We start from the raw sequence: 12,724 nt of genomic DNA, 5'->3' as shown, positions 1-12,724 counted from the left end.
AAATTGTTCTCCTGAACCACTGAGGACAGAACAAGAAGCAATGGGATTAAATTGCAGCAAGGGAGATTCAGGTTGGACATCAGGAAGACCATCTTACCTGTCAGAGTGGCTAAGCACTGGAACAAATTGCCTAGGGAGGTTGTGGAAGCTGGAGGTTTTTAAGACCAGGCTGGACACACACCTGTCAGGGATGGTCTCTCCAGGTCCCTTCCAGCCCTGCATGCCATAGTGTCGGAGCAGTGACAATGGGAATGCTCCCCGCCCTGCCAACCCTCCTGCTGGCTCCTCCACACTCCTTGCCCAGCGACTGGGGGAGTGGGCGGCAGCCAGCAGGAGCGAGCTGTGCAGAAGGGCAGACTCATTGCCTCCCTAGTTCGCAGCCAACGGGATTTGAGGGCTGTGCGAGATGGAGACCCTGGCCTAGAGTTACCAGCCCTTCTGCGCGGGCAGGAAGCAGCAGAGGGAGTTACAGGAACAGGGGTTACTTGGGGACAGAACAGAGCAGCAACCCTGGAGCAGCTGGGACTCACTCGCGCTGCTGCAGTGGTGGGAGAACCGTAGATTCCGTGCCCTGGGACCTCACCAGGAAGCTGGCCAGAAACAGCAGCTGCTGTGCCCAAGGCCCTGACCCGTTCTGCACCTGCCCCAGGGTGGGAGGGAGGCTGGAGGGGATGGGCTGACACAAGCAGTGGCATCCCCTCGGGAAGGCGCTGGGTGCCGTTCAGCAGCTAAACTGTCTCCAACCCCCTAAACAAAACACCCACAACGAAACCCCACAGCGGTTTTCCACTGATGGGAACTGACCCGTGCCCCTTGCAAACGGCTTCTCTGCCTCCCATGCACACTAGGGGGCACTGTGCTGTGGGCTGCAAGTTGGCCATGCTGTTACCTCTGAGAGCAGGAACCCCGGCTCCAACAGGCCTCCTCAGCCCCGCGGCCGTGCCTGAGTTACCAGGAACACAGCACCACTTCCTTCAGGGTTTTCCTGAGCTCCTGGCTCCGGAAAGCATAAATGAGCGGGTCTATCACCGAGTTACAGATGATGAGGATGAGGAAGAGGTTGAAGTAGTTGAAGAAGCAGGTGCAGAAGGGGTTCTTGGGGCACGTGACGATCAGCGTCAGGTGCAGGAAGAAGGGGCTCCAGCACATGAAGAAGACCCCCAGCAGGATGGTGAGGGTGACCGCCCCCTTCATGCTGGTCATCTGGTGGATGGTGCGTTTCTTCTGCAGGCTGGAGATGTTCCTGGCATGGTGGTGAGCCAAGGAGAACATGTGGATGTAGAGCCCCACCACGAGGATGAGCATGGAGAGGAAGAAGCCGATGAGGCAGAGGATGACGGCACTGTTCTTGTAGTAGGCGATGAAGAGGCTGCTGGAGATGGTGCTGGCAACCCAGATGCCCACAATGATAACCACTGCCCGCTGCATGGTCATGATGCTGTGGTAGCGGAGGGCGTAGAAGATGGTGATGTACCGGTCCACGGCGATGGCCCCCAAGAAGGAGAGGGACGACACCACGGAGCTGCAGATCATCATGTCGATGACGTTGTCCACTTGGCGGATGATGCTGGTCTGGAGGAGCAGCATTCCGTGTTCCATCAGCAGCATGAACAAGGTCTCCACCAGGTTGCTGACGCTCACCAGGATGTCGGACACGGCCAGGCAGCAGATGAAGTAGTGCATGGGTGAGTGCAGGTTCCTGTTCTTAATGATGGCCACGACCACCAGCACGTTCTCCACCAGGCTGACGAGGCCCAGCGTCAGGAAGAGCTCGTTGGGGATGAAGACACCCTGGCACCAGGCGCTGCTCCTGTTGGCCGTCTTGTTGGTCCTGTTGCTGGGGGCAGTGGAGTTCAGGGAGTCGATCAGCATCTGCAGAGAAGCCAGCGTTGACATAGCGACAGCTTTGGGGGGGCCCTCAGGAAGGTTTTGCTGCTGGCAAACACGGGCAGGAGCAGGCGTCGTGGCTCTGGCAAGACCAAAGCCAAGTGTTTCTGCTCCCTCGGAGCGTCCAAGGAACAAGTCTTGGGAGAACAACTCTCCCCAGTACAGCAACCTGGAAAGTGGTGTTTACAGTCTCTGTGCATCGGAGGGCAGAAGATACTCAGAGCAGACAGTGATGGGACTTCAGCAGAGGGAACACACACAGGGCAGGTCCATGGGGCACCCCCAAGGCTGGAGGGAGATGCCCTGGGCTGAGGAATTTCAAGCTGCCTCTGAGACCAGCTCCTCGTCACCGACACTTGCTGTCTTCAGAAAAGGAAGAAGCCAGAGAAGCACCTGCAGGACTAGGAGGGTGAAATGCTCGTCCACGTTCATGCACTGGATCCCAGGGGCGTCCGGGGCTCTGGACACAGCCACGTGAGGAGCTGGAGAAGTGTGCTTGCGTTCTGTGTGCCTTTGTGTTCGGGGTGCAGATCCCTCGCCCTCTGCGTCCCCGACTGGAACAGGGGGAGAGCTCCTTTGGTGCCTCAGCCCTTTCCCACTTCCAAACTCTCCCCAACTCCACTTCCTAGCCCAGCCGCTGTATTTATCCCTAGCCCGATGTAATCGATTAGCCGGAGTGCAGGACAAAGAAAGAACCCTTTCTCTTCCCGACTTTAAAGGCAGTTTGCTCAGCTCCTCCTTCAAAGGAGGGTGATCAGCCACATGACAGCATTGCATGCAAGAAGCGTGCTGAAGGGCAGCTACAGGAGGGGTTATGAAACATCCCTGAGAGCCTGCATAATTGTACCCCCTTCATCAAGCCTGGTGGTGCAGGGCCTGGGCCCCAGCCCCACAGGTGCGGACCCCAGCAAGGGGGCTGACGACAAAGTGCTGGCACTTGCCAAGGGGATTTCCACCATGGGCAGGTGGTGGGTAAAACAGCTGGAAATGGCCTTCTGGCTGTGCCACTGTTCATGTCCAATGGCTGCTGGTGGGTACCACGCGGGCGCTGTCCCCCGGGGCCTCTCGCTGCAGACACCCGGCGGGTACCACGTGGGCGCTCTCCCCCGGGGCCTCTCGCTGCAGACACCCGGCGGGTACCACGCGGGCGCTGTCCTCCGGGGCCTCTCGCTGCAGACACCCGGCGGGTACCACGCGGGCGCTGTCCCCCGGGGCCTCTCGCTGCAGACACCCGGCGGGTACCACGTGGGCGCTCTCCCCCGGGGCCTCTCGCTGCAGACACCCGGCGGGTACCACGTGGGCGCTCTCCCCCGGGGCCTCTCGCTGCAGACACCCGGCGGGTACCACGCGGGCGCTGTCCCCCGGGGCCTCTCGCTGCAGACACCCGGCGGGTACCACGTGGGCGCTGTCCTCCGGGGCCTCTCGCTGCAGACACCCGGCGGGTACCACGTGGGCGCTGTCCTCCGGGGCCTCTCGCTGCAGACACCCGGCGGGTACCACGTGGGCGCTGTCCTCCGGGGCCTCTCGCTGCAGACACCCGGCGGGTACCACGTGGGCGCTCTCCCCCTGGGCCTGTCGCTGCAGACACCCGGCGGGTACCACGCGGGCGCTGTCCTCCGGGGCCGCTCGCTGCAGACACCCGGCGGGTACCACGTGGGCGCTGTCCCCCGGGGCCTCTCGCTGCAGACACCCGGCGGGTACCACGTGGGCGCTGTCCTCCGGGGCCTCTCGCTGCAGACACCCGGCGGGTACCACGCGGGCGCTGTCCTCCGGGGCCGCTCGCTGCAGACACCCGGCGGGTACCACGCGGGCGCTGTGCTCCGGGGCCTCTCGCTGCAGACACCCGGCGGGTACCACGCGGGCGCTCTCCCCCGGGGCCTCTCGCTGCAGACACCCGGCGGGTACCACGTGGGCGCTCTCCCCCGGTGGCCTCTCGCTGCAGACACCCGGCGGGTACCACGCGGGCGCTGTCCCCCGGGGCCTCTCGCTGCAGACACCCGGCGGGTACCACGTGGGCGCTCTCCCCCGGGGCCTCTCGCTGCAGACACCCGGCGGGTACCACACGGGCGCTGTCCCCCGGTGGCCTCTCGCTGCAGACACCCGGCGGGTACCACGCGGGCGCTGTCCCCCGGGGCCTCTCGCTGCAGACACCCGGCGGGTACCACGCGGGCGCTGTCCCCCGGGGCCTCTCGCTGCAGACACCCGGCGGGTACCACGCGGGCGCTCTCCCCCGGGGCCTCTCGCTGCAGACACCCGGCGGGTACCACGTGGGCGCTCTCCCCCGGGGCCTCTCGCTGCAGACACCCGGCGGGTACCACGCGGGCGCTCTCCCCCGGGGCCTCTCGCTGCAGACACCCGGCGGGTACCACGCGGGCGCTCTCCCCCGGGGCCTCTCGCTGCAGACACCCGGCGGGTACCACGCGGGCGCTGTCCCCCGGGGCCTCTCGCTGCAGACACCCGGCGGGTACCACGCGGGCGCTCTCCCCCGGGGCCTCTCGCTGCAGACACCCGGCGGGTACCACGCGGGCGCTCTCCCCCGGGGCCTCTCGCTGCAGATACCCGGCGGGTACCACGCGGGCGCTGTCCCCCGGGGCCTCTCGCTGCAGACACCCGGCGGGTACCACGCGGGCGCTGTCCCCCGGTGGCCTCTCGCTGCAGACACCCGGCGGGTACTACGCGGGCGCTGTCCCCCGGGGCCTCTCGCTGCAGACACCCGGCGGGTACCACACGGGCGCTGTCCCCCGGTGGCCTCTCGCTGCAGACACCCGGCGGGTACCACGCGGGCGCTGTCCCCCGGGGCCTCTCGCTGCAGACACCCGGCGGGTACCACGCGGGCGCTGTCCCCCGGGGCCTCTCGCTGCAGACACCCGGCGGGTACCACGCGGGCGCTGTCCCCCGGGGCCTCTCGCTGCAGACACCCGGCGGGTACCACGCGGGCGCTGTCCCCCGGGGCCTCTCGCTGCAGACACCCGGCGGGTACCACGCGGGCGCTGTCCCCCGGGGCCTCTCGCTGCAGACACCCGGCGGGTACCACGCGGAAGCTGTCCCCCGGTGGCCTCTCGCTGCAGACACCCGGCGGGTACCACGCGGGCGCTGTCCTCCGGGGCCTCTCACTGCAGACACCCGGCGGGTACCACGTGGGCTCTGTCCCCCGGGGCCTCTCGCTGCAGACACCCGGCGGGTACCACACGGGCGCTCTCCCCCGGGGCCTCTCGCTGCAGACACCCGGCGGGTACCACGTGGGCGCTCTCCCCCGGGGCCTGTCGCTGCAGACACCCGGCGGGTACCACGTGGGCGCTCTCCCCCGGAGCCTGTCGCTGCAGACACCCGGCGGGTACCACGTGGGCGCTCTCCCCCGGGGCCTCTCGCTGCAGACACCCGGCGGGTACCACGTGGGCGCTCTCCCCCGGGGCCTCTCGCTGCAGACACCCGGCGGGTACCACGTGGGCGCTCTCCCCCGGGGCCTCTCGCTGCAGACACCCGGCGGGTACCACGTGGGCGCTCTCCCCCGGGGCCGCTCGCTGCAGACACCCGGCGGGTACCACGCGGGCGCTGTCCCCCGGGGCCTCTCGCTGCAGACACCCGGCGGGTACCACGCGGGTGCTGTCCTCCGGGGCCTGTCGCTGCAGACACCCGGCGGGTACCACGTGGGCGCTCTCCCCCGGGGCTGCTCGCTGCAGACACCCGGCGGGTACCACGTGGGCGCTCTCCCCCGGGGCTGCTCGCTGCAGACACCTGGCAGGTACCACGCGGGCTCTGTCCTCCGGGGCCTCTCGCTGCAGACACCCGGCGGGTACCACACGGGCGCTGTCCCCCGGGGCCTCTCGCTGCAGACACCCGGCGGGTACCACGTGGGCGCTGTCCTCCGGGGCCGCTCGCTGCAGACACCCGGCGGGTACCACGCGGGCGCTGTCCCCCGGGGCCTCTCGCTGCAGACACCCGGCGGGTACCACGCGGGCGCTCTCCCCCGGGGCCGCTCGCTGCAGACACCCGGCGGGTACCACGCGGGCGCTCTCCCCCGGGGCCTCTCGCTGCAGACACCCGGCGGGTACCACGCGGGCGCTGTCCCCCGGGGCCTCTCGCTGCAGACACCCGGAGGGTACCACGTGGGCGCTCTCCCCCGGGGCCTCTCGCTGCAGACACCCGGCGGGTACCACGTGGGCGCTGTCCTCCGGGGCCTCTCGCTGCAGACACCCGGCGGGTACCACGTGGGCGCTGTCCTCCGGGGCCTCTCGCTGCAGACACCCGGCGGGTACCACGCGGGCGCTGTCCTCCGGGGCCTCTCGCTGCAGACACCCGGCGGGTACCACGTGGGCGCTGTCCTCCGGGGCCTCTCGCTGCAGACACCCGGCGGGTACCACGTGGGCGCTCTCCCCCGGGGCCTCTCGCTGCAGACACCCGGCGGGTACCACGCAGGCGCTGTGCTCCGGGGCCTGTCGCTGCAGACACCCGGCGGGTACCACACGGGCGCTGTCCCCCGGGGCCTCTCGCTGCAGACACCCGGCGGGTACCACGTGGGCGCTGTCCTCTGGGGCCTCTCGCTGCAGACACCCGGCGGGTACCACGTGGGCGCTCTCCCCCGGGGCTTGTCGCTGCAGACACCCGGCGGGTACCACGTGGGCGCTCTCCCCCGGGGCCTCTCGCTGCAGACACCCGGCGGGTACCACGTGGGCGCTCTCCCCCGGGGCCTCTCGCTGCAGACACCCGGCGGGTACCACGTGGGCGCTCTCCCCCGGGGCCTCTCGCTGCAGACACCCGGCGGGTACCACGCGGGTGCTGTCCTCCGGGGCCTGTCGCTGCAGACACCCGGCGGGTACCACGTGGGCGCTCTCCCCCGGGGCCTCTCGCTGCAGACACCCGGCGGGTACCACGCGGGCTCTGTCCCCCGGGGCCGCTCGCTGCAGACACCCGGCGGGTACCACGCGGGCGCTCTCCCCCGGGGCCTCTCGCTGCAGACACCCGGAGAGTACCACGTGGGCGCTGTCCCCCGGGGCCTCTCGCTGCAGACACCCGGAGGGTACCACGTGGGCGCTCTCCCCCGGGGCCTCTCGCTGCAGACACCCGGCGGGTACCACGTGGGCGCTGTCCTCCGGGGCCTCTCGCTGCAGACACCCGGCGGGTACCACGTGGGCGCTGTCCTCAGGGGCCTCTCGCTGCAGACACCCGGCGGGTACCACGCGGGCGCTGTCCTCCGGGGCCTCTCGCTGCAGACACCCGGCGGGTACCACACGGGCGCTGTCCCCCGGGGCCTCTCGCTGCAGACACCCGGCGGGTACCACGTGGGCGCTGTCCTCTGGGGCCTCTCGCTGCAGACACCCGGCGGGTACCACGTGGGCGCTCTCCCCCGGGGCTTGTCGCTGCAGACACCCGGCGGGTACCACGTGGGCGCTCTCCCCCGGGGCCTCTCGCTGCAGACACCCGGCGGGTACCACGTGGGCGCTCTCCCCCGGGGCCTCTCGCTGCAGACACCCGGTGGGTACCACGTGGGCGCTCTCCCCTGGGGCCGCTCGCTGCAGACACCCGGCGGGTACCACGCGGGTGCTGTCCTCCGGGGCCTGTCGCTGCAGACACCCGGCGGGTACCACGTGGGCGCTCTCCCCCGGGGCCTCTCGCTGCAGACACCCGGCGGGTACCACGCGGGCTCTGTCCCCCGGGGCCTCTCGCTGCAGACACCCGGCGGGTACCACGTGGGCGCTCTCCCCCGGGGCCTCTCGCTGCAGACACCCGGCGGGTACCACGCGGGCGCTCTCCCCCGGGGCCTCTCCCTGCAGACACCCGGCGGGTACCACGCGGGCGCTGTCCTCCGGGGCCTCTCGCTGCAGACACCCGGCGGGTACCACGCGGGCGCTCTCCCCCGGGGCCTCTCCCTGCAGACACCCGGCGGGTACCACGCGGGCGCTGTCCTCCGGGGCCTCTCGCTGCAGACACCCGGCGGGTACCACGCGGGCGCTGTCCCCCGGGGCCTCTCGCTGCAAACACCCGGCGGGTACCACGTGGGCGCTCTCCCCCGGGGCCTCTCGCTGCAGACACCCGGCGGGTACCACGCGGGCGCTCTCCCCCGGGGCCTCTCGCTGCAGACACCCGGCGGGTACCACGTGGGCGCTCTCCCCCGGGGCCTCTCGCTGCAGACACCCGGCGGGTACCACGTGGGCGCTCTCCCCCGGGGCCTCTCGCTGCAGACACCCGGCGGGTACCACGCGGGCGCTGTCCTCTGGGGCCTCTCGCTGCAGACACCCGGCGGGTACCACGCAGGCGCTGTCCTCCGGGGCCTGTCGCTGCAGACACCCGGCGGGTACCACGTGGGCGCTGTCCTCCGGGGCTGCTCACTGCAGACACCGCGCGGGTACCACGTGGGCGCTGTCCTCCGGGGCTGCTCACTGCAGACACCCCGCGGGTACCACGCGGGCGCTGTCCTCCGGGGCCTCTCACTGCAGACACCCGGCGGGTACCACGCGGGCGCTCTCCCCCGGGGCCTCTCGCTGCAGACACCCGGCGGGTACCACGCGGGCGCTGTCCTCCGGGGCCTCTCACTGCAGACACCCGGCGGGTACCACACGGGCGCTGTCCCCCGGGGCCTGTCGCTGCAGACACCCGGCGGGTACCACGCGGGCGCTGTCCCCCGGGGCCTCTCGCTGCAGACACCCGGCGGGTACCACGTGGGCGCTGTCCTCCGGGGCCTCTCGCTGCAGACACCCGGCGGGTACCACGTGGGCGCTGTCCTCCGGGGCTGCTCACTGCAGACACCCCGCGGGTACCACGCGGGCGCTGTCCTCCGGGGCCTCTCACTGCAGACACCCGGCGGGTACCACGTGGGCGCTGTCCCCCGGGGCCTCTCGCTGCAGACACCCGGCGGGTACCACGCGGGCGCTGTCCTCCGGGGCCTCTCGCTGCAGACACCCGGCGGGTACCACGCGGGCGCTCTCCCCCGGGGCCTCTCGCTGCAGACACCCGGCGGGTACCACGCGGGCGCTGTCCCCCGGGGCCTCTCGCTGCAGACACCCGGCGGGTACCACGCGGGCGCTGTCCCCCGGGGCCTCTCGCTGCAGACACCCGGCGGGTACCACGTGGGCGCTCTCCCCCGGGGCCTCTCGCTGCAGACACCCGGCGGGTACCACGTGGGCGCTCTCCCCCGGGGCCTCTCGCTGCAGACACCCGGCGGGTACCACGTGGGCGCTCTCCCCCGGGGCCTCTCGCTGCAGACACCCGGCGGGTACCACGCGGGCGCTGTCCTCCGGGGCCTGTCGCTGCAGACACCCGGCGGGTACCACGCGGGCGCTCTCCCCCGGGGCCTCTCGCTGCAGACACCCGGCGGGTACCACGCGGGCGCTGTCCTCCGGGGCCTGTCGCTGCAGACACCCGGCGGGTACCACGTGGGCGCTGTCCTCCGGGGCCTGTCGCTGCAGACACCCGGCGGGTACCACGCGGGCGCTGTCCCCCGGGGCCTCTCGCTGCAGACACCCGGCGGGTACCACGCGGGCGCTCTCCCCCGGGGCCTCTCGCTGCAGACACCCGGCGGGTACCACGCGGGCGCTGTCCCCCGGGGCCTGTCGCTGCAGACACCCGGCGGGTACCACGTGGGCGCTGTCCTCCGGGGCCTCTCGCTGCAGACACCCGGCGGGTACCACGCGGGCGCTCTCCCCCGGGGCCTCTCGCTGCAGACACCCGGCGGGTACCACGCGGGCGCTGTCCCCCGGGGCCTCTCGCTGCAGACACCCGGCGGGTACCACGTGGGCGCTGTGCTCCGGGGCCTCTCGCTGCAGACACCCGGCGGGTACCACGTGGGCGCTGTCCTCCGGGGCTGCTCGCTGCAGACACCCGGCGGGTACTCCACAGGCTGGAGCCATCTGGCGGGTACCACGTGGGTGCTCTGCTCCGGGGCCTCTCGCTGCAGACACCCGGCGGGTACCACGTGGGCGCTGTCCCCCGGGGCTGCTCGCTGCAGACACCCGGCGGGTACTCCACGGGCTGGAGCCATCCGGCGGGTACCACACGGGTGCTCTGCTCCGGGGCCGCTCGCTGCAGACAGCCCCATCTCTGTTCACATGGATACTTTCTTTCCCTGGAGGCACAAGTGCATTCTGTACTGCAGAACAGATGCTGGAAAAGCCGATGGGCCAGATTCCTTCCTGCCAATGTCAGCGGAGTCGTGCCCAGGGCAATCTGTCTGTTGGCTGCTCAGAAGTCAGGGCACCTGGCAACAAGGCTTTGCTCTGCGGCGGTCAGGGCTGGTTAGACCCATCTGCCCCCGGCCCCCTGCCGCGGAGGTAAGCACTGTCTGTAAAAAGCTGATTGACTGCCCCAAGCTCCCCAGTGAGGTGTTGGGTCGGGGGTTCAGCCAAGGCCCAGCACGAGCACGGATACTCACTCAGCCCCGTGCTGTGTTGATGTGTGACTCACGTTCACAGCACGGCCCACCCCGGCCCTTCCGCTTTCCAGCCCAGCATCTCCGTGCGCACTGGCAGGGCACAGCTGTGGTGCTGCGGAGCCCCCCAGGCAGGGCTAGAGAGTCACGCGCCGAGAAGTTATTTACCCCTTCACTTCACACCTGAACCCGGGGTCACCCAGTGCCATTAAGAGGCAGTGGGTTGGCCAAAGGCAGCACTTCGCACAATGCACAGTCCACCTGTGGGACTCGCTGCTGGGGGTGTTGTGGAGCCAAAAACACAACTGGGCTCAAAAAAAGAACCAGCTCAGTTTCCGGAGGACAGGTTCATCTATGGCTATTAGCCAGGCTGGGCAGGGACACAGTCCCATGCTCTGGGTGTCCCTAAACCTCTGACTGACAAAAGCGGGGAATGGGCGACAGGGGATGGATCGCTTGATGATTCTCTGTCCTTTCACTCCCTCTGGGGCACCTGGCACTGGCCACTGTCGGAAGACAGGTTGCTGGGCCCAATGGACCTTTGGTCTGACCCAGTAGGGCCGTTCCTATGTTCTTACCAGCTCCATCCATGCACCCTAACAAAAGGCAGGTGGGATTCATTAAAGGGACCAAGGAGACCAACCTTGAACTGCCTCAGCAAGTCGTGCCGGCGAGGTCTGTAAAGGAATCTGGAGAAACGGTGCAAAGGCCGTTCTGCGAAGCACCCACAGGCCCCATCTCTTGGACCATTTGGGCACCAACCTCACTTTTGAATCCACAGCTCTTGAGCTTTCCCGTGACGACCTTCCCAGCTTGGCTGGCTCAGTAGCAAGAAATGTCTTGCCCCTGTACAAGCGGAGAGAGAAGAGCTTTGGATCAGCCCAGCATTGAACTGCGGCAGCCTCAGGACAAAGCAGGAAAAGCCTTTCCTTGAGAGAGGCCTCTGGCAGGTGCGGAAATATTTGCATTGTAGTTGTGAGCAGCAGAAAAATGAGCTGGACCGAAAGGAGCCACGGTGGTGGAGCACTGCGCCTGCTTCTCACCCCCAGGTGGGGCGCAGGGAAGGGTGGGTAAGTGTGATGCATGGTTCCCCCAGATCCACTTCTCCACCCACCCATTCTGACTTCGGGTGCCAAGCACTGTCTCCATTGATGGAAATCGCCTTGTGATGCTAGGAAAGGCACAGCAGAGACCAGAGCCCCGAGTCCAGGCAGCAGCTGCAGGGCACTGTGGGTATTAGAGAATGCCATGGAGAAGCTGGCCAGGGACCCTGTATGACAAAGTGGGACTGTTCTTGATGTTCTCTCTGGGTGTTGTGTGGGTGCCTCAGTTTCCCCTGTGCATTTCTTAGGTGTCTAGGTGGTGGGATAAGCTGCATGATTGTTGCAGAGCCTTAGAGGGCCAGTGTGAGGCTGTCTAGACAGAGAATGGCCGACACCCTGTCTCCTGGCAACTGATGGCCTGGGCCCCTCCTCTGCAAAGGTGCCAACTGAAGGTGTTGGAGAACAAAGAGATCAGATGACCTCCTGGCCTGGGAAAGAGACAAAGGCCAGAGGAGGGACTGGAGAGTTTCAGTTTGAAGCTGGCTGGGGAATTGCAAATGGGTCTCTGGCCTCCCTACCAGCCCCCCCACCCCCACCCCAAGATGGACCCAGCTGAGGGGTCCTGTTCTCTGTACCTGCAAGCTCTGTTTTAGACCATGTTCCTGTCGTCTAATAAACCTTCTGTGTTACTGGCTGGCTGAGAGTCACGTCTGACTGCGGAGTTGGGGGGCAGGACCCTCTGGCTTCCCCAGGACTCCGCCTGGGCGGACTCGCTGTGGGAAGCGCACAGAGGGGCAGAGGATGCTGACTGCTCCGAGGTTAGGCCCAGGAAGGTGGAAGCCTTGTGAGCTTCTTGCCCTGCAGACAGTCTGCTCCCAGAGAGGAGACTCCCCCAGAGTCCTGCCTGGCTTCGCAGGGAGCAGTTCCAGAGCATCGCCCGGGGACTCCGTGACCCTGGGACTTCAAGGGAATGGAGAATATGCAGCACTGGATGTGGGCAGCCGTGATAGATGCTGCCGGCTCATGGAGACCATGCTGCTGATGCCAGGTGCCAGCAGTGGGAATTGGGGGGAACAAACAGTCCTAGGGGGCAAGGCCAGAAGGGACTAGCTGATCATCTGACTGTGGGCACAACACAGGCCAGAGAACTTCCAGGGACCCCCAGCTCAAACCGAATAACGCCTGGCTGAGCTAATGGGGAAAGACAACCAACCTCCATTTCAATTCTCCAGGGGACAGAGTCCACCGCAGCCCCAGCTCGCTCACTCGCTCCAGGGGCTCATTTCTCTCCCTGTTACAAGTTGGTGCCTTATTTCCCTTGTGTTCTGCCTTTAGCCCACTGGGGTCTGACTCCTTGTCCCCACATAGGGGCTTACAGCCCATGAGCCTGTCACCTCTTCATGGCCTCTGCTGCTTGAACCAGCCTCAGGGC

At 67.8% G+C, this 12,724-nt stretch overlaps 1 protein-coding gene across 1 annotated transcript; it reads right to left on the bottom strand.

Annotated features, from left to right (window-relative positions):
- Window positions 1-948: 948 nt before the first annotated feature.
- On the bottom strand, window positions 949-1,896 carry MC1R (melanocortin 1 receptor). The gene has a single exon (XM_077830903.1). It carries the CDS (start codon window positions 1,894-1,896, stop codon window positions 949-951), a length of 948 nt encoding a protein of 315 aa, XP_077687029.1.
- Window positions 1,897-12,724: the final 10,828 nt, after the last annotated feature.

This window comes from Eretmochelys imbricata, chromosome 12 (genome assembly GCF_965152235.1).
Source record: "Eretmochelys imbricata isolate rEreImb1 chromosome 12, rEreImb1.hap1, whole genome shotgun sequence".
Taxonomy (NCBI): Eukaryota; Metazoa; Chordata; order Testudines; family Cheloniidae; genus Eretmochelys; species Eretmochelys imbricata.
The sequence above is the reverse complement of the archived record's forward strand: the minus strand, read 5'-3'. Positions and strand labels throughout refer to the sequence as shown.